General features: G+C 35.2%; 2 protein-coding genes across 3 annotated transcripts; one reads left to right on the forward strand and one right to left on the reverse strand.

The window, feature by feature from the left end:
* The first annotated feature begins 7,246 nt into the window (after window positions 1–7,246).
* On the forward strand, window positions 7,247–12,909 carry LOC115725332 (uncharacterized). The gene is made up of 3 exons (XM_030654816.2): window positions 7,247–7,596; window positions 7,685–8,139; window positions 12,054–12,909. The coding sequence occupies exons 1-3, from the start codon at window positions 7,509–7,511 to the stop codon at window positions 12,825–12,827; spliced, it is 1,317 nt and encodes a 438-aa protein (XP_030510676.1). The 5' UTR covers window positions 7,247–7,508; the 3' UTR covers window positions 12,828–12,909.
* Window positions 12,910–15,021: 2,112 nt separating this feature from the next.
* On the reverse strand, window positions 15,022–18,198 carry LOC115725020 (uncharacterized). Of its 2 annotated transcripts, none has more exons than XM_030654420.2 (5): window positions 18,035–18,198; window positions 17,035–17,916; window positions 16,158–16,228; window positions 15,658–16,060; window positions 15,022–15,549 (listed from the first exon to the last, which is right to left on the reverse strand). In XM_030654420.2, exons 2-5 carry the CDS (start codon window positions 17,155–17,157, stop codon window positions 15,346–15,348), a joined length of 801 nt encoding a protein of 266 aa, XP_030510280.1. In that variant the 5' UTR covers window positions 17,158–17,916; window positions 18,035–18,198; the 3' UTR covers window positions 15,022–15,345. The 2 variants fall into 2 exon arrangements, with proteins under 2 accessions (XP_030510280.1, XP_060973736.1); XM_061117753.1 differs by having other exon boundaries at window positions 18,100–18,150.
* Window positions 18,199–24,355: the final 6,157 nt, after the last annotated feature.

Consider the following 24,355-nt stretch of genomic DNA (forward strand, 5'->3'; position numbering starts at 1 on the left):
GATAAATCTTTTATAACAGGGATTTCCGGAACTCCTTTTTACTGCCGTTATAATGTCCGTTTTTAGTATTTTATTTTAGTCAAGTTTTTATTATCCTCACAGTTTTTAATAATTAATTACTATATTAGTATTAAACTAGTTTTATAAATTCACACACGTGGCGTTCCTATAGATTAGGGCGTTACAATGTGGGTGATGACGAGGGGACTTATGCCAGTCATGTCCTCTTGGCGCCATGCAAAGATGTCGATGGCGCCCTTCAGTGTTTTTATTATTTTTTCTTTTTCCTCCGGATCTAGGTTCTTTCCCATCCGGAGTACTTTGGTGGAGTCGAGGTCGCACACTGATAATTCCTCGACATCCTCCATTGGTTCCACAATTCTTTCGGACCCCACACGGGGGTCTAACTCATCTTCTTCAGCCACTTCTGGCTCAATGGATTCCCGGACCATCAGTACGGGCAGGTGGGTTGCGACATTGTAACATTGCCTTGCTTCCCCCTGGTTTCCTCTCACCGTCCCGATCCCAGCTTCCTGGGTAGGGAACTTCAGGCACAGGTGCCAAAATCTACCAAGGCCGGTCGGCCGAGGATCGCGTTGTAAGCAGTTGGACAGTCCACCACCACGAAAGTGCAGTATTTAAATGTGCTCTGGGGGGTGTCCGGGCACAAGGTGACTGGGAGCCTTACTTTTCCCATTGGGATAAGTGTCGTCCCATTAAACCCTGTGAGTTAGGATCCACTGGGCGAGAGGTCTCGGTCCGTCAAGCCTATTGCGGTGAAGGCCTCCTTGAAGAGTAGGTTCACGGAACTTCCATTGTCAATTAAGACTCTAGCCACCACTTTATTAGCGATGGGGGTCTCTATGACCAATGGGTCATGATGAGGGAAGCGCACCGTCTTGGCGTCTTCTTCCATGAACGTGATGGGTTGGTCCATCAGCCGGGGCCTTTGAGCTGGGAGTTGAGTAACCTCCCAAACCTCATTATGTTTCACGGCCCCTGCGTATCGTTTGAGCTCCTTGCAAGTAGTTCCTCTGATATGGGGACCTCCGGAGATCATGGCTACCCTCCCGTTAGGTCTGGGCGGCAGACCGGGGATGTGCTGGTCGTCGCCCGCGGGAGCAGTTGGAGCTAACGCTCCTGCTGTACTCCCCGGTGTTCCCTGAGGCACACCTACAGTCGCCTGGCCCGGATTAAGGTGAGGCAGCCTATTTTTGATCCACTCATAGAGGTGGCCCAACCAGATTAGGTTTTCAATCTCGTCTTTGAGATTCTTGCATTCATTGGTGCTATGACCAATGTCGTTGTGGTACTCGCATCTTTTGCTCGGATCTCTCCGAGAGCTATCCTTGTACAACGGTTGTGGTCTCCGGTAGTGTGTGTTTTGCCTAGTAGCAAAGTACACACACTCTTGGGAGTCCAACAGCTCCGTGTATTGAGTGTACTGGGGAGTGTACCCCCTTTTCTGGCGCTTCTCCCCCGTCCGGGTGCTGCCCTTGGAGGACCTTTTACTCCTCGAGCCCTGGGAAGGGCCTGCCAAGCTAGCAGTCAGAGCAGAGTGCGAAGGAGTTTGTCCATTCATTCCGGACGGGTTGCCGAAATGGGATGACGCTGGCGCCAAGGCCTGGCCCTGACTATATCCGGGGGTGGCAGAGAATTGTATGCCGCTTGTTTGTGGAGTTGCGGTCGGGGCAATACCCGAGGGCGATACTCCGGGCATGTACCCTGCTATCCCGGTGGGATAGTATCCTCCATAAGCCACTATTTGGGCTTCTTCGACGTTGATATATTTTTGGACTCTCTTCTGGAAGTCCTGAAGGCTAGCAGCTCCTTCTTGCTGTAGTTCATTCCAGAAAGGAGTCCCCGTACGGATGCCTGCTTGGAGAAGCGCAAGTTGTTGTCCATCGTCAACTTTCTTGGTTTTCGAGGCTTCCTCTCGGAACCTCTTTATATAGTTTTTCAAGGTCTCGGTGGGCAGTTGCTTGATATTAGTCAAGGCACTGACCTCCAGGTTGACCTTTCTTGCGGTGACAAACTGTCTCCGGAAATTGGTCTGTAGCTTGTTCCAACAGCCCACGGATCCTGGTTCCAGCTTCTTGAACCATTCCTTCGCGGACCCACTTAGAGTAAGTGGGAAGCACAGACATTTGGCGTCATTGCTGACTCTCATGACCGTCATGACACAGTTGAACCGTGATAAGTGGTCGCTAGGATTGGAGTTCCCGGTATAAGCTGCCATTTCGGGCATCTTGAAGTTCTTAGGGAGTTCCGCCTCCAGGATGTGCTTAGCACATGGCTCCCGGTCCTTGCTATCTGAGTCAGAGTCGTCCCCTTTCTTCCTTCGGGAGACTCGGGCAATGTCCTTTCGAAGTATGGCGAGTTCCGCCATAATTCCTTCATTTAACGTACCCGTGGAGACCGCGGGTCCGTATCTTTTTTGGTCAAGGTGATCCCGGAGGTCACCTTGGTTCCCATTGATTTGATTTCTCAGATCAACGGGAGGACACCTCTGTCCTCTTCTTCCTCTACCCCGGGCTCTTGGTGCACGGAAACGCTTTTTCGGTCCTCTCGATCCTAAAGGCCAAAGCTCCCTTTTTGGGGCTTGCCCCTCTGCGGACCTTTCCCTTTAGGGAAATCTGAGCGGACCTTTCGCGGATCCTGTGCCTTTTTCTTTCGCCCTGGGGTAGAGGTAGGGTTTTTTGTTTGGTTCCCTTCAGCAGGGTACCTTATAGGGCTAGGCTCCCTAGACTTCTGCTGTTGGGAACTAGGCGAGGACGTCTCTGGTTCCTTGCCAAGTCCAGCAGTCATTGCCTTGGGATGCACGTGAATGCCAGCCGCCTCCATGGCTTTTTGCATGGCCAACATCACTTCTTGCATTTTTTGATTTTGTGCTTTCTGAGCTTCGATCTCGGCTTCGTGATCGATAGCTTTTTGTCTGAGAAGCACCAACTCTGAGTAACTACCTTCGTCGTAGGCATACTCATCGAGGTTTCCCTCGTAGTCATCATCTGGAATTCCTTCTTCTTCCTCGGAACCCTCAGCTACTCGTGAGGCTACATCTTCCTCATTTGGGTCTTGAGCATCTTCTAGAGGGCGAGGCTGACGAGTACTTCTAGTCTCCACCATGTTTGTGAAGTCAAGTGTTCGTTTACAGTAGCTTTCTTCAGCTCTCAATGAAAGCACCAAAATGTTGACCGAGGTTTTCGGCAACTAATAAAATATTATAAAGTTATAGAGTTGTAAGAAAGTTAGAGAAGGATTTTTACGTGGTTGGGGCGTTAATGAGCCTTAGTCCACGAGTCTTTGTTATTTATGGATGTATTTAATACAGAGAATGTATCTGGTGAGGGTTTCACCCTTATAAATACAGAGAATGTTCTTGGTGAGTATTTACTCTACTTGCTCTTATGCAGCCCAAGATCCTCCATCCCATTTAATGAGCTTTGAGGGGGTATTTATAGTGTTTTTGGTGGGGTGATCCCCAGAATTATCCTTACAAATGTATCTGTAAGTATCCATAAAGTTGGGCATTCCCAATGAATATACCATGGGTAATGCATGGTCAAATCCCTAGGTGTTGTAGGGTTTTTATGTGGAATGTCCTTATTGTCTTTTGACTGATGTGACTCTTCACAGTGTAGCCGTCGCTAGACTTAAATGATCATTACTTTGTAGCTGCTGGTTGGAGGTTGTGCCGTCAGACTTTATTGCGTGTAGCAGTCCTAACACGCTTCCTCCCACGCGGCATTAAATGCGACTTGATTGCTCAGGAGAAACCTGACACGTCGCGGAGATGCCTTAACGTTACTTCGAGCTTCCGGGAGCATATGGGGTTCCATATGCCTTCTCCGGGAGCTATGTCCTGGAAGCCACCTTACAGCATAAAGACTTAGCAAATATTTTGGATTGTACATTGCTTGATCCACGTCTCCTTGTTTGGTTGGTCCACGTATATTGGGCAAAATCAGGGGCAACATGTTGAAAGTGCAAAAAGTGGTTTTTGTGAAAAATAGATAAATGGTTGAGAAAAATAGCAAAAATCTAACTAGTGTTGGGCCCACTTCATGGCCGACCACTAGTACCTATTTTTGCTTTATTTTTATCATTTTTTTATTCCAAATAAATCAACCCGAACCCTAGTAGAATTAGTATAAAAAGAAGAGTAAGGTCTCATAATCCAACAAATGACTCTTGACCTAGTTTTCACAACTAGAGAGTTTGAGACTTCTTCTTCTTCTTTTCTCTTCTTTAATTCGAAATTCTTAGTCTTTCTTCACCATCAAAATTCGAGCTATAGTGATAGAGTACATGCCCACACATAGCAAGTTGGTACTCAATCATAGTGTGTAAGACTATGAAGAATCCAATTCAACTGAAGGAGAATCGGGCTCAGATCTTGGTGATACTCTGCTACAGAAAGGATACGAGAGTTAGAGATCTGACCAGAATGAGTCATTTAATTTCGCTGCAACCAATGTAAGGTTTCTTAAACTTTATATGTGTTTACATTGTTTTAGAAATTCATATTTAGGATGTTAAATAACATACATGGTAGTAAATTTAGATCCTAGTAAAATAATCCCCAGCAGAAATCTCGTCCTTAACTTTAGAAACCTTAGGATTATCAAAAATAGAATCTTATAAAAGCTCGATTTGAAGGGCCCAGCGCCCAGGTCAACAAATGGCCTGGTTAATTGGTTTCTGCTTATCTGAATCTGATGTTGTTTCGACCGTCTGTCTATTTTTTTATTTAATGATCCAACGACCTCATTATCTAGTCAGGTTCCTCATCTGATCATCGCCGATCAAAGTTGCACAACTCTAGTAGGACCCCGACTGTGTTTTGCTCCGATTAAGGGACTCAGTTCCCAGTAGAGTGTGCAGAAATGATCCAATCCAATAACAAACCGACCGATCCAATATCAATCGACTGCTAAAAATTGGATATCCAATCATGATTGGTTTGGATCATATGATATTTTTGAAAATCCAATATTGGATCGATCGGTTTTTGAATGACATGTAAATCTAATGGATCCAACCGACCGATCTAATCCAATAACCATCCAATATCATCCAATATTAAAATAAAAAATATATATTATAAATTTATTATATTTCAATACATATATAAAAAAATGTTTATAAAGAAAACAAACTCTAAATCTCATCAGATCCCTCTCTCTCTCTCTCTCACCTCATACTCGTTGACGACGACCACCATTTCCTCCCTAAGTCGCCGATGACATCTTCACCAACAGAGGGTCCTATTTTTACTATTTTAGAAAATACAGGGTCCATTTTGTCATTTAACAAAACAGAGGGTCCAATTGGTAATTTTTACAAAACACAGAGTCCAAAATGGTATTTACCCTAGGGTGATTCTACAATGCACCCCTTTAAAAGGGATGTACTGATGCACCCTCTACTTGTTCCGGCATCTAGAAGAATTGGGTAAATACCATTTTGGACCCTGTGTTTTGTAAAAGTTATCAATTGGACCCTCTATTTTGTTAAATGACAAAATAGACCTTGTATTTTCTAAAATGGTAAAAATAGGACCCTGAATTGATTTTTTATCAAAACAAAATTTAATTATGATCCGATCTAAAAGTGTTATAACAAAATTGTTTATATTTTCTGTATCTGTTTGTATTAGGAATTGTTTTCAAGTTGATTATATTAAAAAAAAAAATAAGTTGTCAAAAATTAAGCTCAGGGTCCTATTTTTACTATTTTGGAAAATACAGGGTCCATTTTTTCATTTAATAAAATACAGGGTCCAATCGGTAACTTTTGCAAAACACATGGTCCAAAATGGTATTTACCCAGAAGAATTTTTTAGTCTAATTTTTTTTTTCATATTCATGTATATCATAGCTATTTAAGATATCCTACAAAATTTTAAGAAATTTAGAATAATTTACCATATAAAAAATAATATTCAAATAGTTTATTTTACACGTGTATAAAATAAAATAATCATGTGTGCAATCTGTTTGAATGTAATTTTTGACATGTTAAACTTTTTTGAATTCTTTAAAATTTTACAAAATATCTTAAATAATTATAATTTACATGACCATGAGAAAAAATTTAACTAAAAAATTATTTCGAATATAAAAGAGATAGATATGTATGAGTACATTTCTTTTGAGGGGTGCATTGTAGAATTTTCTTTTAATATATATCCTAATATTTAGCTATAATAATTTTTTAGCTTCAATTTTTTATTAAAAAAAATAAATAACATCAATATCACAACATAAGTAACATTCATATAAATTTCTAAAATGATATATTTTTTTATCTAATAATATAACATTTTAATATTTTGTCACATACTATATTGGGTGATTCTAAAGAGATGTATTGATACACCATTGACTTATTTCGGCATTCAGAAAAAAAATTAGTCTAATTTTTTTTCATATTCATGTACGTTATAACTATTCAAGATAACCTACAAAATTTTGAGAAATTCCGAATAATTTATAATATAGAAAACAATGTTCAAACAGTCTATTTTACACGTGTGTAAAATAAAATAGTTACGCGTGCAATATACTGTTTGAACATAGTTTTTGGCGTGTTAAGGTGACGTTTGGTAACACTTTTTTAATCAGTTTTTTGTTTTTAAAAGTAGAAAAGTGAAAATATTTTTTAAAAATATGCTCTATAAAACTGTTTTTACTTTTCAATTTTATAATTAGAAATCAAAATTTTAAAAACAAAAAAAATCACTTTTAATATTTTTTTAAACATTTTTTTTTTCTTAATCAATCTTTTAGATTACGACCAGACTCAGACTCAAATCTCCTCCTTACGGCCCTGGCGCTAAACCCGGCTTTTGACTTGAACCTGAATCCGACCCCGGACCTAGAGCCGACTTAAATAAAATCAAAAAAATAAATAAAAAAATAAATTTTACAGAACACACTTTTGTTTTTTGTTTTTAAAATTGAAAAAACAAAAGAGGTGACAGAATGCATTTTTGTTTTTCAAAAATAAATTTTTTAAAAACAAAAATTTTATTTTTCATTTTGTGATTAAAAAATTAAAAAACAAAAGTGTTACCAAACGGTATCTAAATTTTTCCAAATTTTTTAAAATTTTGTCGAATGTCTTAAATAACTATAACGTACATGATCATGAGAAAAAATTTAACTAAAAAATTATTTCAAGTGCTAAAACAGATAAGAATAAATGAATGTATCCATTTTAAAAAGGGTGGAATGTAAAATTTCCCTCGTATATTTATCTCTATGAGGAATGAGAGTGCTTTAACAATAATTCGAAACAAAAACAAACAAAATTTCATGACAACATCTGGAGATTCGCAATTCGGATAACCCACACGCGCGACATAAGCGCGTGCAAAACACGCAACCCTTCTTTTAAAATTGAAAAAATGCCACTCCGTACACACACACACAGTCCCTTGGTTAGTCGCTCTTCTGTTCATTCAAGAAACACTCTTTTTCCTCATACGTTTTCTCATCCTTTCTATGCGATTTTCCATGGAGTTCAAATTTCGAGCCGTAGATCATAGACCTCACCCACCGCTATTCAACTCCTCCGCACCACCTTTCTCAGGTTTGTCTTCTCTGTCTCCTCATATTTCACAGCAAGTTCTACTCTTTTTTTTTCTCTCATTTCCCTTACTTTCTTGGCAACCAAACAGCCCAACATTTCTTACCGCCGATGAATTTCATGCCCGACACCCGACCGATCCCTTCTAATGGCCTTCCCTTTGGTGATTTTCGCTATTACCCTGGCCCAACTTGTGACCCGGTCGGGAGATTGAATACCGCGTCCGTTCTTGAGTTCGGGAGGGAGCGTGCGAGTGATGACATTATCTTGTCCGAGATCGCAAGGCGACGAGAACTCGAGATGGTGTTGCGTCGGGATATCATGTTGCTGGAGCAAGAATTCGACTTGCGAAGAGATACCACTTCTAAAGGGTTGGTTCGATGGGGAGAAACACAGTACAGTAACCACAGGTTTCCAATGGTGGACTCGTTCCATGAGCGTCTAACTGTATTTGAAGCAGTTCCCTTGGTTAAGCCTCTGGACAACATTGGCTTAAACATAGACACTACTCCAGCGGCGCCTGAGAAGGACAAATTGATCGTTCTGGTTAGTCTTTTTGTTTGAAAATGTATTTGATTCGCTTCAATTGTTTTAAGATTTTTTCTTAGTTACTTCCTCTTATGAAACACATGCATGAGATGATTTTTTCTTGAAATCATGTAGATCAGGTAGAGTGAAAAATGTTTGTGTGAAACACAGCAACAAAAACTTGTGATTAGAAATTTTTATAAGATGTCATAGTATTCATGATTGATTATCTTTAGTTGCTTGTTTTCTTTGTTAGTATTGGTTAATCAGATTAAAAGGAGTATGTACCTCATTAACACTATAAACTGACTTTTATTTAAAATACCATACGATATAGATTGGATTTAAAGGTGGAATGAGGGTTAGAGGGAAGGATTGTGGAAAGAGAAGGATGATTCTGTTTTGCTGAGAGGATGGGTTAAGGTCTGATGAGATCTTCCCTTAACCCATCTTCAGTAGATCTTTTATAATAATTGGTGTCGATCTTGTATACAATATAAATTGTAATGGTGTCTTTGGATATTAAAATAGCATTATTGTATTATTTAGATTGTTGTCTATGCATGTGGTAGTCGTACTTGTAGATAGGCACTTTGCAAGTCATTCCTAATTTGCCAACAGAGTTATTTATTTGACTCAGCTCATTGTTCTCGGTTCACACTTCACAGTAGTTCCTTGTGTTTGTTATGAATTTTATGATGGTTCATCACCTTCATTCTGATCCAGCCACAAAATCCTCCAATTTTTGCGGCTCTATTAACTATTGGGAATTAGATTTGTATTTGTTCTATCAGAGAAGGCTGCATTAGATTTAGATTTTTCTTTGTCTCTGTGTTTGTCCCTTATAGCAATGTTTAAAATTGCGGGGCTATTGCGCGCCTTGAGGCGCCCCATGCTTTGAGGCGGAAAAAATTCTCCCTATTGCCCACCCCTCAGTAGGGGGAAGAAAGGTGTACGCCTCAGCCGTGTGATGTGGCTCGAAGTGGCCTGAGGTGTGAAAATTTGGTGAGGGCCTCAGAAAACACAATTTTTTGGGGCTTTTTAATTAAAATGATGTTACTAACTTAAAATAGACCAGTAAAGTTCTTATTTAGTTTAAAAAAGCCCAAGAAAACTTAAGTTTAAAAAAGTCAAATAAAACTCAAACAAATAAAGTCCAATAAAAACACAATACACATAATATATCATTTAGGGTGTTTTAGTAATCCAACCGTTCTCCCCTATTCCCCCTCATCTCTCAGTCGACTTCTTCACAGATAGAACAAAAACAAAATAAAATGGATGCTGAAATTTCTAGAATAGTAGAATCTACTATTCTAATTAATGAAATAAAAATTATCCTTGTTTAAGTTTGAGTTTTATTAGACATGTATGTTATGTTTGAGTTTTATGAGACATTTCGTTTCTCCTTATTCTCCCTCATCCTCAGTTGACTTCTTCACGAATAGGATAAAAACAAAAAAAAAAATGATGCTGAAATTTCTGGAATAGTAGAATCTACGATTCTAGTTCATGAAAACAAAGTTATCTTTATTTAAGTTTGAGTTTTTTGAGAAATTTATGTTATGTTTGAGTTTTATGAGACATTTCATTTATTCTTGATAATTTTAGGTGCTCTATTTTTTCTTCAATTAAATATTTGAGGCTAACACCTCGCCTCACAAAAGAAAAAAAAATGCCATGAGGCTTAAATTTGTAATTTTAAACATTATCTAATAGTAAATGTTTGTATCGCACAACTCTTATTAGTCATGCTATGGCCATTGGCCACGGTCTTGGCAAGTTGCCAAATGAGGCTCACTCAATGTTTAAAATTACAGATTTAAGTTTTGAGCCTTTTTTTGGGTGAGGCGAGGTGTAAGCCTTGAGGCGCATTATGGCTTACGTCTAATAAAATATGCTTAGAGCACCTAAAAATATTAAGGAAGAATAATGTGTCTTCATCAAATGTCTAATTAATAAAACTCAACCTTTATTAAATATTATTTTATTTCTAGAACTAGAATCTCATATTGTACTATCCTAGAACAAATTTCAGCAATAATGGCATGATGATTTAGCAGGTTTTTTTTGTTTTTTTTTTTCGTTTTTCTCTCTGAGTCCTAAGCCCACACCCCCTTATAGTCAGACCCCGACCTTGGCCCTTGGGTGTGACATTGGGAAAGATATGGTGCAGGCCAACTTAAAAACATATCTTGACTAAGTAATTGAGGGTTCAGCCTAGGATTTTCGACACTAAATAATTTCATGCTTAAAGAAGTAATGAGATAGGTCAAAAGTACACACTATTTTTGCACACTATGGTATTTAAGTGGGATTGATCTTCACATTTTTTAATTGTGTGGTTTAATAGCACATCGTAGTATGCAAAAGAAAAGTGAAGTGTGTAACTTGAGACTGTACCTAACATTACTTTTTTTGAACATGAAATTATATCTAATGTTGTAGCTCCTATACCGAACCCTAATGTTGAGTTTTCGGATATGTTTATACTCAACATTAATTAAATACATATAATGTTGAGTTTTCGAAGTACAATTGAAGTAATTAATTAATCGTGTATTTAGAGAACATAATTTTAAATACAATAATTAGTTTATATAATATATTTTTGTTGAAAACATTAATTGATATTATGTACTAGATATTTTATTAGATTTAAATTTGGGGTCTTGCTTTTATTTTGAATTGGTGTTTTTTATAGAGATTTTGGTAAAAATAGTTGAGTTTGCACCTAGCCTATTTTTAATATTTTTTTAAGTAAATTACATGATTTACATCATATTTACTAACTAAAGAGGCCAAGTACTTTTTTTTTCTTTTCTAAATAGTGCGAAGTGAACGAAATAAAGAGGCCATTTTGTGTAGAACCCTTTATTTTTATCACTAGGCTGCCCTTGGTGTTGGTGTGCTTGACTACAGAATTACTCAATAGAACTAGCCGTGATTTCTTTAAAATGTCAATGTTCTATTTTCACAAATCATGTCAATCACTCCATTTTTTGGTTTATTATATTAGTATTATTTTTTAATTTTTTTTTATAGAACTTGGTTGTATTCGGGGCCGACTGAAGCTATGGGTGAGTAGGGCTTATATTTGAATCCTCTTAGCAAAGAGGTGTCCATTGTTTTTTAATATCCATTTCCGATTTTAAAATTTCTTTAACCATTTTCACGTATATGACAAATTAATCTTCTTTTGCTTTCTTCATGTTAATTCTTTAGCTTGATGGAAAAGCTTGTAAAACTAATTAACTAATTAATTCTTAACTGCTGAAGTTCGTTGATGCCTACATATAGCCGTACTGTGGATGCCTATACTGTGATAAGAAATATAATAATTTTTATGTTGCATATTTTTACTTAATTATTTTATTTTGCTAATTTTTAGTTTTAATTTTAGTGTATTGGAAACTTCAATAACTTTTTACCAAACAAAAGTCAAATTATTGTATTTTGGCCAAGGAAACCCTCAAACTTGTTAAGATGTCTCTAGTTGTAGTTGCTGCATGTAGAGAATAAAACTATGATTTAATGGTAGTGCTCAAAATATTTCACATTAAGGTCCTCTAACCTATGATTTAAGAATATGACAAACCAAAGAAGATATTGTGCACTATATCGAATGACTCAAACAGTACCTTGGAAAGGATTGTGCTCGGGTGATTCTTTTACTCTTGCATTTCTCTTTTTTTCTTTTCCTTATATATATATATGGATATTGGATGCTTCAGGCACACTCTGGGATGAGTGCTTTGTTGCTCAATCCCAGATTCAGTTCTATATTTGTTCTTTAGGAAAGGTCCAGTGCTTATGTTGAGGGCTAGTAGGTACACTTGACAAATCTAAGAGGTGGAGGGTTTTAACTGTTTTCATCACATTGCTAATGACACATATCTTGCTATGTAATTTGTTTACGTGATGTCTTGCAGGCTAAGCCTAACCCGAATGATTTTGGGGCGAAGAGGAAAGCTACAACACCACCTGCATTGGATGAAAATGAGGAACCTCCGTTTGGTATGAAAAAGAAACCTAAGGAGGAATGGAGTTGTGCACTATGCCAGGTTACTGCAACAAACGAGAAAAATTTGAATCAACATCTGCAAAGTAAGAAGCACAAAGCCAGGGAAGCGAGACTGTTACCTAAAAAGAATGGTAATTGCTCCATCAATGTGCCATTGAAGAAAACTGGTAATCCATCGAAGCCACCGATGAAGTGTACTGAGACTAGCAGTGCTTTAGAAGTGAAGGCTGATGAAACTGCTTCTACACTGGAGCTCCCAGACTGCGTTGTTTTAGAAGTGAAGGCGGAAGTAGAAGAGAAACCCCTTGAGCTAAACGAAACTGCTGAGAATTTGGAATCTACACTGCAGCCGCCAATCCCTGAAGTTGCAAATGAAGGCGAGATAATTGAGACAGTGCAAACTGATGAAAAGGCAGTGAAGGAGAAAAAGAATAAGCCAAAGAATTTCCAGTTCTGGTGTGAAATGTGTCAGGTTGGTTGTTATAGTTTAAAAGTTATGGATGATCACCAACAAGGGAAGAAGCACAAGAACAAGCTTTGTTTTTATAAACCAAAGGAAACTTGTGTAGTTGACTTGACAACTAATGTCTCATTTGTTGAAAAGCAAGACCCGATTTCGGAAATTCAAGCAAAGGAAATGTTTCAAGTCCCAAAAGTGGAGAATCAAGCTGGAAGACCCTGATGTAGAAAATCAAGTAAATGAGGAGACTGATGATGATATCTCAAATACAGATAAATCATAACCAATTCTAGAGCATGCTTAGTAAGTTCATTGGGCGAGTGTTAATGTATGGTGTAGAAAAAAGTTTGACTGTCGTTGTGTCTTTATTGTTCCCTATACTAGTGGTGTTGAAATCTTTATAGAATTAATGTGCATCACTAGCTAGTTAGAGATTAAATTGTTGTGTAGTCTTCTAATGCTCTTTTATGACTTAACATGTAGAAGAACAAAAATGTTTAAAGGAGAAGATGCTATGCACGTCATTAAAAAATACGTGTCTAACATGCCCCATTCGATTGCTTGAAAGTGACTAAAATTTAATTTAAATCCTTGAACATGACATAAACTAAACTTGTTTAGTAGGTATGGTATGTATATGAAGTCATTAGGTAGAAAATGATGTAAGCGAAAGAAAGGTTGTGAGGTTTCGACATTGGTGGTGGCTGTACCACCCACCCGTAGTATCAATTACGTTTAAGCAATATTCATTTGTAGCTGGTTATTGTCTTTCTACTTGGATTTTTAGAAAAGGGGATCTTAACAACTTGGCTAAAAAAATGTAACAATTAACTAATAGGCTAATTAAGATTTTTACTCCTTGAATTTTTACATGCATCAAATTATGCCCCTGAACTTTTAAGGTCGTTAAAAATTCTCCTTAAACTATTGAGATTGTTGGATTTAAAGATTTTTGTCTAATTTCATTTAATTTTAATATTTCAGTAATTATTTATGTACTAAATCATGATTTCCAGACTTTGATATCTATCAAATAATGTGCTCTATGAACTTTCATCAATGTTAGATTTTTTTTCTAAAATTAGACAAAAGTCTTTAAATCCAACAATCTCACTAGTTTAGGAGTATTTTTAACGACCTTAAAAGTTTAAGGAGCAAAAATCTTAATTAACTTAACTAATATTATATTGAAGTTCTTAACACAAACTTTTTGTCAATAGCGCAGCTAATAACTCGCTGATTTTTCGTAAGTATTTTGATAAAATCTTGAACAGAAAGCATGTCGATAGTTTGGCTATGCTGTCGGCTCTTATTTTCTCGGTCGATAGATTAGATTAAACTATTGTTATGTATTTATTTATTTATTAAAGGAAGAATTGTGGGGAAAATTGCCAAATTAACATCCGAAATGTTAAATAAGCAAAAATTTTCATGCTAAAATTAGGAAAATAACAATATTGAATTTACACTGCAACTATAGTCTTTTACTAATAAAAAAAATCATAACGACTTTTTGCAAAACAATAAGAAATTTTATGGTTCATTCATAATCTTATACAACTATTTTATTGTCCAACAAAGTTAAACAAAGAGGAGGTAATTATCTAATCCAATCTACACTAACTGCAGTTTTAGAACCTATCTAACCTGTCATAATACGAATTGATTAAGTTATTTTGGATTGATGATTTTTTTGAATATTTTAAAATATAAACTATTTTCACATAACTAACAATAACATTATTTTGTTATGTCTCCAACAACAAATTAAAACAATTAAAAAAATAACAAATTCTAAGAAAAGAAAATTGTAGGTAAAAAAAAAAATATATTAGTTTTTTAGATTATTATTTTTCCTTTAAAATATAATTATATATTTATAACTTTTTAAATATATATAAATAGGTGTAAGTTACATTGAATCAGTAAATCAACATCCAATTAATATAAGTACAAAAATATCCGCATCTTGTAAATTGAATTAGATATTTTTTGAATACCCACTAAAAAAATCAAAGATACAAAGCTAAATTGATCAAATTACAATGAATATTAGAAAGTGATCTAAACATGGGGAAATAAGCCATTGATCCTACTAGAAAAGTTTTTATTTGAATGTTAGTAGTGGTGCAAGAAAATTGAGTGGATTCCCCAAAAGTAACTTTTCTGCTTTGTCTTATCAAGTGTCAACAAAAACTAAGAAAAATAATAATAATACCACAAAACGTTTATCATGACTAGTAAGAAAGAGCAAAGAATATGAGGAGAAGACTATTCTATTCTATTCACTATTTTATAAATCAACCAAGGCGGCTGACTGAGTGACTAGCAAGAGAATCATTTAAGAACCCAAAGAAGAAATCAAGAAAATTTTGGCATATATCACAAACCAATTCCAATGTGCAAGGATAGAAAAGATTCCAAAATCCCTTTCTTTAGATAATTTCAGCAAAACCAAGTTTCAAAAAACCATAATAACTACATGTTTTCCCCCCTAACCCCAAATGAAAAGGAAAAAAGAAAGTAGGAGAAATACTTAATCTTGATTCCTTAGCATCAATTCCACCACTTCATCTATACACAACCACTATATGTAACTATTTTTCAAACTTTACAAAAAGAGGAGAACTAGAGATAAGTAAAGAAAAAGTAAGAATGATAGTTAAGCATAGAATAGAGCTATAAGGTAAGGCAAAAACTTTCCAACCCCACCAAACTATTATATTTTGATGAAACAAAATCAAACCCTTAAAGCCACCTGATCTTGCCAAGTGATCTTCCTCTTTCCAGCTCGGTTAGGTCCATTGCCGATGTTCCTACAAACTAGTAACTTCATATCGTTGTGCTGTTCATCATTAGCAATTTTAAGCAGACCTTTCTTTGGCTCTTCTCTTCTAAACGGCTCAACATTCACCTGAAACTGAAATTCTTCCTCCTCCTCGCCCTTTGGGGAAAAAAATTCAAGTCAAATTGACAACGCATTAGCTCTAACCAACACAGCAATATGTAGGAGTCTAAATCTCAAACGAAAGACTATTCCCTAATAGCTTACCGAAACTTGGTTTAAGTCGAAGATTGGGGTATTCTTCCTCTTCGAAGCTTCTTTTCCACTGTGAATTCTTTCCTGCTGATTCAAGTCAAAAGTTGGTCTGAAATTCGGCACACTAGCCGCCTCTTTTCCAATGTGGTTCTTCACCTTCTGATTCAAGTCCAAAACTGGAGCAGACTTTGGCAAAGGGGATTCAATTCCATTGTAACTCATTTCCTTTTGGTTCAGGTCCAGCGGTATTGCAGGGTATCGGAAAGATGATTCCTTTTTGCTATGCTTTTTCCCCTTCATCACCACATTGGTAGCTCGGATTTCATGATGTTGTAATTGGGGTTGATCCCTTTGAATTAGGTGGCTGTTCATAGGCTGCTTCTCATTCAAGTACTTGTATCTTCGCCTCAAAAATCTGCAACCCGGTGCAAGTCCAACCTCAATTCCCATTTATATGGAAACTTATTTGCAAATAAAAGCCTAACCTAGGTTTGAACTATGAAGAACCATACCTGACTTCAGCCAAAAGGGTCAACTTTCTCTCTTGCATAGCCTGCAATCTCTTCTTATTGAGTTCCGTTTCCTGAAAAAAGAAAAGAAAAAACACATGAACTCACTTTGATCTACACCTTATATCTATGACTAGATTTAAGAACATAGAAGAGTTTCATGGATAAACAAATAACTATAATCTATTCAGAATTAACAAAACTAAAGATGAAGAAGTACATGAAAGAAACTAGTTGAGAAAACATAAACAAAAAATACATAAAACTTTCAGTAAATGGATAGAGAATATCAATAGCTTCTAAACTTTCATAAACGGGTTGATTAACATGAATAATAAAAAGATCTCAATTCTCAATATCTCATAAACTCATACATCAACAATAGGGGAAACCAAAACACTACCATAGTCATCAAAGAAAACTTTGCAGTGATTAAATGGAAAAAATGATTGAAACCCGAGATAGAAAGCAATTCCAATTCAGATGAGCCTAACAATGATATAGGATTCCTTACCTACATGAAATTTATATACAGAAAACAAAGGAAAACCAAACCAAGATAAATAGAAGTTACAAGGTTTAGAAAAGTTAGGGCCAAAATCTCTGATAAACAACTTAAGTATTGGATCACAATGATCAATTTCCCTCTGTCACAACAACCACAAGGGAAGAACAAAACCCCATCACTACTGAACAAGGAATTATCAAACCCACCAATGAAAATCTATAATCTGATAAAAAACCAATAAAAACCCAATAATTAGAAAACTATAAATTACATAAAACCACCAATAAAATCCAAAAACCTAACAACAGATCTAACTACTGAACCAAAATCAGATCTAATGAAAAACAAAGGCAACCCATCAAAGAAAATTACCTTCTCTAACTCTTGATAGTCTTGCATAAGACTTTGATGCTTAAACCTAGTCCGAGCATCCTCATAGACAGGGTACATAGGAGTCTCCATGACAGCAACCCCTTTCATCTTCCTCTTCAACATCGTGTTGAGTTGAAATAGAAGAACCCAGAAGCCTTAAACCAGAAACTACAGAGATAGAGAGAGAAAGAGAGAGAACACAAGGAAAAGAGAAAAGGGAAAGAAAGAGAGATGGGTGAGAAAGAAAAATTGAGAGAGAAGAAGAGATATAGAGATAGAGAGAGAGAGGGAGAGAGAGAGAGAGAGAATAGAGTGGTAAAGAAATAAGAGGAATAGGAAGTTAATAGAAAAGAGAATGGGAAGGAGGGAGAAGGTTCTTGCTTTCCTGTTTTCCCTGTGAAACTCTGACCAAGACAACAAAAACCCAAAAAAGCCCACATAGCTCGGTGAAAAATATTGCTCTTTTGAAAGACAGTGATGAAGATGGGATTTTTTGGGGGGTTGCAGAAAAGGGTATTGTTGGCAAACATGTTTTATTAGTTTTACACAAGAAAGAGAGAGAAAGAAAGAGTTTTTATGTGAGGTGGGTTTGGTTGGAGGACATTTGAAGACACATACATAAATCTATATCTATAATCTATATCTATCTATCTTCTCTTTCCCATTCATTCTTTTCTTTCTTTCTTTTTGGTTTTTCCTTCTTACATAAATTTTGGTCCAGCTGGGCCATTGAAGAGAGAGAAAGAAAGGAGAGAGAGAAAAGAGGGTTTGGTGGTGTTGTGGACTCTTCCTTTGTTTTGATGGAAGAGTTTGTATGCGTGGAACTTCTACGTTTCTTCTCTCTTTGGATCAAAGTTTCCTTTTTTATTTTCTTTTTTTCTTCTGAAAGGAGAGAGAAAGACAGAGACCTTGTTTTAGAGAGAGAAAGTATAATAACTAAAATTGAAAAGTATGGGAAGAAATGAAATTTAACAATAAAAAAACAAAATAAAAATGAAACCTTTAAAGAAGGAGATAAATTGGGGAGTAGTTTTTCTTCTGTTGTTGCAGTTATTGGAAGTGTACCTTAACTTTAGGCTTTGTGCCCTTTGAGGGGGCTGAGATGGTGAACTGGTTTTCTCAAGTCTATGGATGAATATGAATATATGAATTATTTTTATGGGAAAGACAAAACCTTTTTTCTTTTTCTTTCTCTTTTATTATTCATTATTATTATACCAGGTCAATTTCATGTCTAATTTACCAAAATACCCTCCTTTGTCACTTCTTGAGCTTTTTCCCCTTGATTCATTCCAAGCCATGCTTTTTTTATTTCCAACTCCTTTCACCACTTCCATATGACCATCCATGTCCATCTATCCATCCATCCAATTTGGCTTCCAGCCAAAATTCTAATCAAGATGCTGTCTTTCTTATTTCCCTTTCTTTTTTTTTTCTGTTTGCTTTTTACTAAATTCCAAAATTATTGTATGAACCAATTTTCTTACAATTTTTGCTCTCCATGTCTTGAGGGTAAAAGGGTAAATTAAAGTCAACAACATTACCATTGAAATTGAATTGAATTGAAGATTTGAGATGAGATGAGATGCTCTAACAGCTAACACCTACTACTACTACTACTACCACTACTGATTATCTTCTGCACTTTGGTGAGACCACTCACCAACCCTATATATCTTTCTAGCCACTACAATTGATATCTGTGATGGAACCCTTCAATACAAAAAAACCTTATCTCACTTTCAACTTTTTTCTTCTTCTTGAAGGGTTAGGGGAATACCCTTTATTAGTTTGGTCCATTCAACCATTTCATAGCTGCAAACCCACCAGTATTTTGATCATTTATGGTTAAAAAAAGCAAAAGACTTCATTTTTTTTCCTAAATGAGTTTCCAATTATATTATTTTTTTACTAGAATAATCTAAAAACAAAACTATTAGGCTGAGAGAGAGAGAGACCTGGCTTCTTTTCCTGTGTGAACAGGCTGAGCAGATTCTCTCTGTCACTAGCTTGCTTGGTACTTTTTTTTTTTTTAATAATTTGCTTTTCTCTTAGCCAATATGTATAAAAAAACAAATATTGACAAATACCCTTTTGCCCTATTCTCCCAAAATCGATGTTTTTGAGGGTTAAAATAGCAAAGATTGTTTCTTTTTCATGTTTGGACTGTATGTATGTATATGTGTATATGCGTGTGGAGAGAGAATTAATAGAGGCCCATTTCCCAGATTCCTTTTGCAACTGCCATTGCCAATTAAGTAAATATTTTATCTCTTTTACAGTTCCAACCAAAGCCATCCAAATCAAACTTGGAGTTTGAGTGTGTATAATATGTGATGTGGATATCTTTACATATATATATATATATAAAAAAAAAAAAAAATGGTTACATAGCACTTATGTAGAAAAACAAGAGATGGCTCCACCTATTTGCTTCTCTATCTATTCTCCTTTTTCAATGTTGTTTTGTTTTCTTTCATTCTTTACTTTAGTGCCACAAAAGCTTTTACTCAACTTACATTCAAACAGTAGACATTGCTTAAGGATTAAGAAAGTTTAGTGATGAAAGTGAAAACCCTAACACAATCACAATTCTCCAACTCCAAATTAACATTAATACTAATATGTATATATTATAAAAGAATAATACATATATGTATATTATAATTAGTGTTAAATCTGCAATAAAATTTGAGACAACCACTTTTTATTTTAACATGGTTTCTCAAGGGATTCAAATTCAAACAATGATGACATTGTGGTATTATGAATAAGTAAATAAAAGTGTAAAATATGTAATCTTTTCCCTCTTCTTTAACCATCATCCTTATCCATCTTACTTGGTAATTTTTAAATCCAACAAGATTATTTTTTTCCTTTGAGACAGAGAGACAGAGAAGAGTAAAGGAGGTGTATAAAATAGGTAGTGAGTGACATAATTTAGGATGTGTCATGATAATGTGATTGACATCATTAAACATAATAATAATGGTCCCCCCATCCATCCCAACCCAAGTTAATGGAGAAGTCATAATCCTCTATTGTTGATTATTATGTTAAGGTATGAGAATGAAGTCTCCAAAGAAAGAAGAAATGTCTTCATTAATGAAAACCATGTTGGAAATGGTTACCATGTATTTCTCTATTTTGGCTTGGAAGTTGGAATGAGTCAAGAGCAAGAGAGAGGATTCTTTTTTTAATTATTGTCATTATTTTTTTAAGGGAAAGGAATGTATATTCAAGCAACCAAAATATTTGCTTGCCCTTTAAATCTTAAGCTTATATATTTGATTCACTTTTTAAAAAAAGAAAAAATGAAAAAGAAGGGAGCATATACTCAACATCCCCTGTAATCATGGACATGATGTCTAGAAAATCAATGTTGTAACTTACTCAAATATGCTTATAAGTTTTTTAAATTTCATCTACATTGTATACTATAATAATATTTGAACCTTGGGCTTCTAAATATAATATAGATATTTCAAATACGATAACACAATACCATTAAACAAAAACATGCTAACAAGATAGTTGGTGTATCAACTAACAAATTTGTTCAAAATATGACAAATGGAATAGAAAACTAATATATTCAATATTTAAATTCATGCTTTTGGTGTTTAGTTATAGTAAGAAACAAAAACAATTTTTAAAATAAGATGTGAAAAAAGAGATACAAAACAATTGAATGCCAAAACTTAATGAATAAATAAATCTTAATTTTTTAGGAGAAACTGAGAAAGAACTCGATGTGGTTCAAAAAAAAAAAGAGTATTGGACTTTTGGTGCTAAATCTAGTTGGATGAAGCTTGGTGATAAGAACAGTATTTCGAGAATTGTTAATTGTCTGAATAAAGAAATTTTGTCACAAGATGGTATTGGAGTAGTGTTTGAAAATTATTTTGCTACTTTATTTAATTTTGATTGCTCGTCTAGTGAATCTTTCGATTGGGTGTTGGTTGTTGTTCCTAATATATTTTTGAATGCTATGAATAATCAATTGATCATGCCATTTTTTGGTGGGGATGTTCGCCAGGCTTTGTTTCTAATGGATTTGTTTACACGAAAATTAGTCCAGATGACGTGGACATTAATGTTTGACACGTGACAAGAAGGAAAATATTCATGGAGTTGAGTGTCCGAATCATAGCAGTCAACTTTGGGAAGGGTCCCTAGCCCTGCGCCCAGGTTGACTTCGGGGGCTCCAAAATAAGTATATAAATTCTGCCAAGTTGTTTCCAATTCAGTATCATTCAGTATTCTGAACCAAAAAGTCAAGAAAAGTCCAAGTCCAAAGCCTGAGAGCTAAAAAGAGTCGAAATGACATGACCTCCCGAAAGTCAGCCCAGACACCCAGTGTCCATGTTGACATCCCAGGATAGGATTTCAATTTTATATATATAAAGTGACAGATTTATTTACTATTCATGGTCTAAATATTAAAGATGAAGTCAAATATCCAAATTGTCTATTAAAAAAAATAATACAATTATTTTTTTGATCATATATTTAAAGTTTTCCTTTACGAGTTTTCATGTTTTAAGAATGATGAATGAGAGACTCATTGTCTATAATAGCGAATACATCATTTTCAAGATAAACAGTAAGATTGTCCATTTTGTTGCGCATCTTATTTTTCACAATATTCATAGCTGAGAATGCCCTTTCCACTAAAGTTGTTGCCACTGGAAGTGTTAATGCCAACTGGAAGTGAACAAAGAAAGCACATTCATTCTCCTTTAAGATAATACTTTTCAAACCATTAAACTCTCCACTCATATTGTTAGCTCCATCATATCATTGATCTCCCAATCTAGATATGTTTAATCCATGTATTGAGAACAACTTAGCAATTGTCGTTTTTAGTAACATTGTCGTGGTATTTAGAACACATTCAATACCTATAAATTGTTCAATCACATATCCATTTTTGTCCACATAACGAAATATTATAACTATTTGTTCCTTTATAGATGCATCACGAGATTCATCAACCAAAATAGAAAATACAGCATCTCTTATGTCTTTGATAATAACACTAACTGTGTTCAACAAAACATGTATTTATGATGTGTTTTTGAATTTGTGATGAAGTCAATTTAAGATTTTCAAGAGCATTTTCTAAAGCTACATCTCTAACTTTCTTATTATGATCAGCCAAAAAAGTAAGAAGTTCAAAAAAAAAAATACCTTGATTATTAGAATTTTGAGACTCATCAAGACCACAAAATGCAAGACCTTGTTGTAAAAGAAACCAAACACAATCAACTAATGTAGTTAATCGAACACGATAATTTACTCAATCCATCTTGTTTTCCTTCATAAGAATGTATTGAATTTATTGATTTTGATTCATCAAAGATTCACACTTTTTGTAACACTCATAATGTGAACCTAAATGATCTTTAACATGATCTCCAAGTTTCTTTGATAGTTTCTTCTAATTTCTCAAACCATCTCTAACAAATATGTGAACACCAACTTGCTTTGTATTATTTTGTTTAAAAAGATAACAACATAGAGAAAATAAAGAATTTTTATTGACGCTATATTCTAGCATGAAGAGTATATCTTATACCATGTAATGTTGAATCGTCACTTCACTGTCCCGTAATAAATCGGAGGAAATTCATCAAGTATTGGTTGACAAGGTCCTTTTTGTAAATAATGTCTTTGAATTTCATCTTGAGTATTTGAATTGTAATTAGAAATTAGAGCTTAAAATCCAGGATCGATAGAAAAATCACTCATATTAATCGAAATACATTGCCTCTTTGAAATATTCTCATCTTCTTCTTCAAAAATATATATGACGAATTTGAAACTCTCTTATAAAAGAATTATATATGTATTTCAATAACTATTTGTAAAATTAATTAAATTTCTTATACTATATAAATTACCAACAATAAAGATAACAAATTAATAATAAAAAATATATTTCATTTGCAATTGATAATCCCCAATTTATCTCTATAACTTTACATGAGATAAGTTCAAAAATCCTAAAATTCGAACCCTAAAAGTCCTATATATAACCCCTAAAAATATCTCGTTTAAAAAAAATAAAAATTTGAAATTCGACAGAATTCGCATCCTTGCCGCGGCCACGCTGAGGCTCACCACGGCAATAGCTTGTTGCTAAAAAAATTCTGTCACGTGTTTATATTAGTATTTTATAGCCATAATTTCTTCAATCCAACTCGGAATCAAACGATTCAAGATCTTCCAAAAAGCTGGGAACGAGATCTAAAACTTTCATGTTTAGCTCCAAGTCTAGTTCTACTTCCAAGGTTGTCAAAATTTGCGATTAAGTTCTGGCTTGTAAAACCAAGCTCGCTGACTTCCACTATTTTCCACCAAAATGTACTTAAATCTCTCCAAATGACTCCAAGTGCATGATTCATCTTTAAAATAGCCTAATAAATTAAAGTCACTCTAATTAATAATTTAAAGAATCAATTTAAGAATATTAATACATAAATCGGCTATATTTATAAGATAAAATATCAACCTATCAGGTTTCTATGGTAATTTGGATGCTTCTCAATAAAAAATTTCTTAGGATCTGTTGAGGGATATTAAGGGGGAAACTAGTGGGGCTAGGATGGTTATTAGGGATTTTAATGGAATTATCAGCTCTTCTAAAAAGGTTGGTGGTAGGAATGGAGCCCTAAGGGTTATGGAGAGTTTTAGGGAAGCTATAGATAATTATAGGTTGCTTGATTTTGGGTCGGATAAAACAACTATTACTTGGTGTAATGGCCATGGGAGAGGTGGTGTTATGGAAAGGTTAGATCGTGGCTTGTTTAACGAAGAGAGGTTTATGAGATTCGAAGGAGCTACTATCAAAATTCTTAATTGGTGGGAGCCCGACCATTGGGCACAGGTGGTGGATCTTCCAATTAGGAGCTCGGATGCAAGTGTGGCAAAGTTCAATAAAAAGGGTGCTTCCATTTCGAAGAAGCTTGGTGCAAGGAGGTTGAATGTCGAGATATCATCGAGAAATATTGGGCTAAAAAAAAGAGATGTTGGTTTTGTTAGGGCTCTTTGTCAACGTATTTCTACATGTGGGAAAGATCTACAGAAGTGGAATAAGGAAAAGAAAAAGAGGTTAAATGGAGAGATAACTACCGTTAACAAGTCTATTGGGGCTTTGACTGCATTACAATAACTAGAAGTGTGGCTAGATCTTCAAAATGAGGAGAAGACGCTTAATCACATGCTTGAAAAAGACGAGAAATATTGGCGAAAACGGAATCGGGTGTTATGGTTAAAATGGGGAGATTATAAAACAAAAAAATTTCATCATAAGGCC

The sequence above is a fragment of the Cannabis sativa genome, chromosome 6 (genome assembly GCF_029168945.1).
Source record: "Cannabis sativa cultivar Pink pepper isolate KNU-18-1 chromosome 6, ASM2916894v1, whole genome shotgun sequence".
Taxonomy (NCBI): domain Eukaryota; kingdom Viridiplantae; phylum Streptophyta; class Magnoliopsida; order Rosales; family Cannabaceae; genus Cannabis; species Cannabis sativa.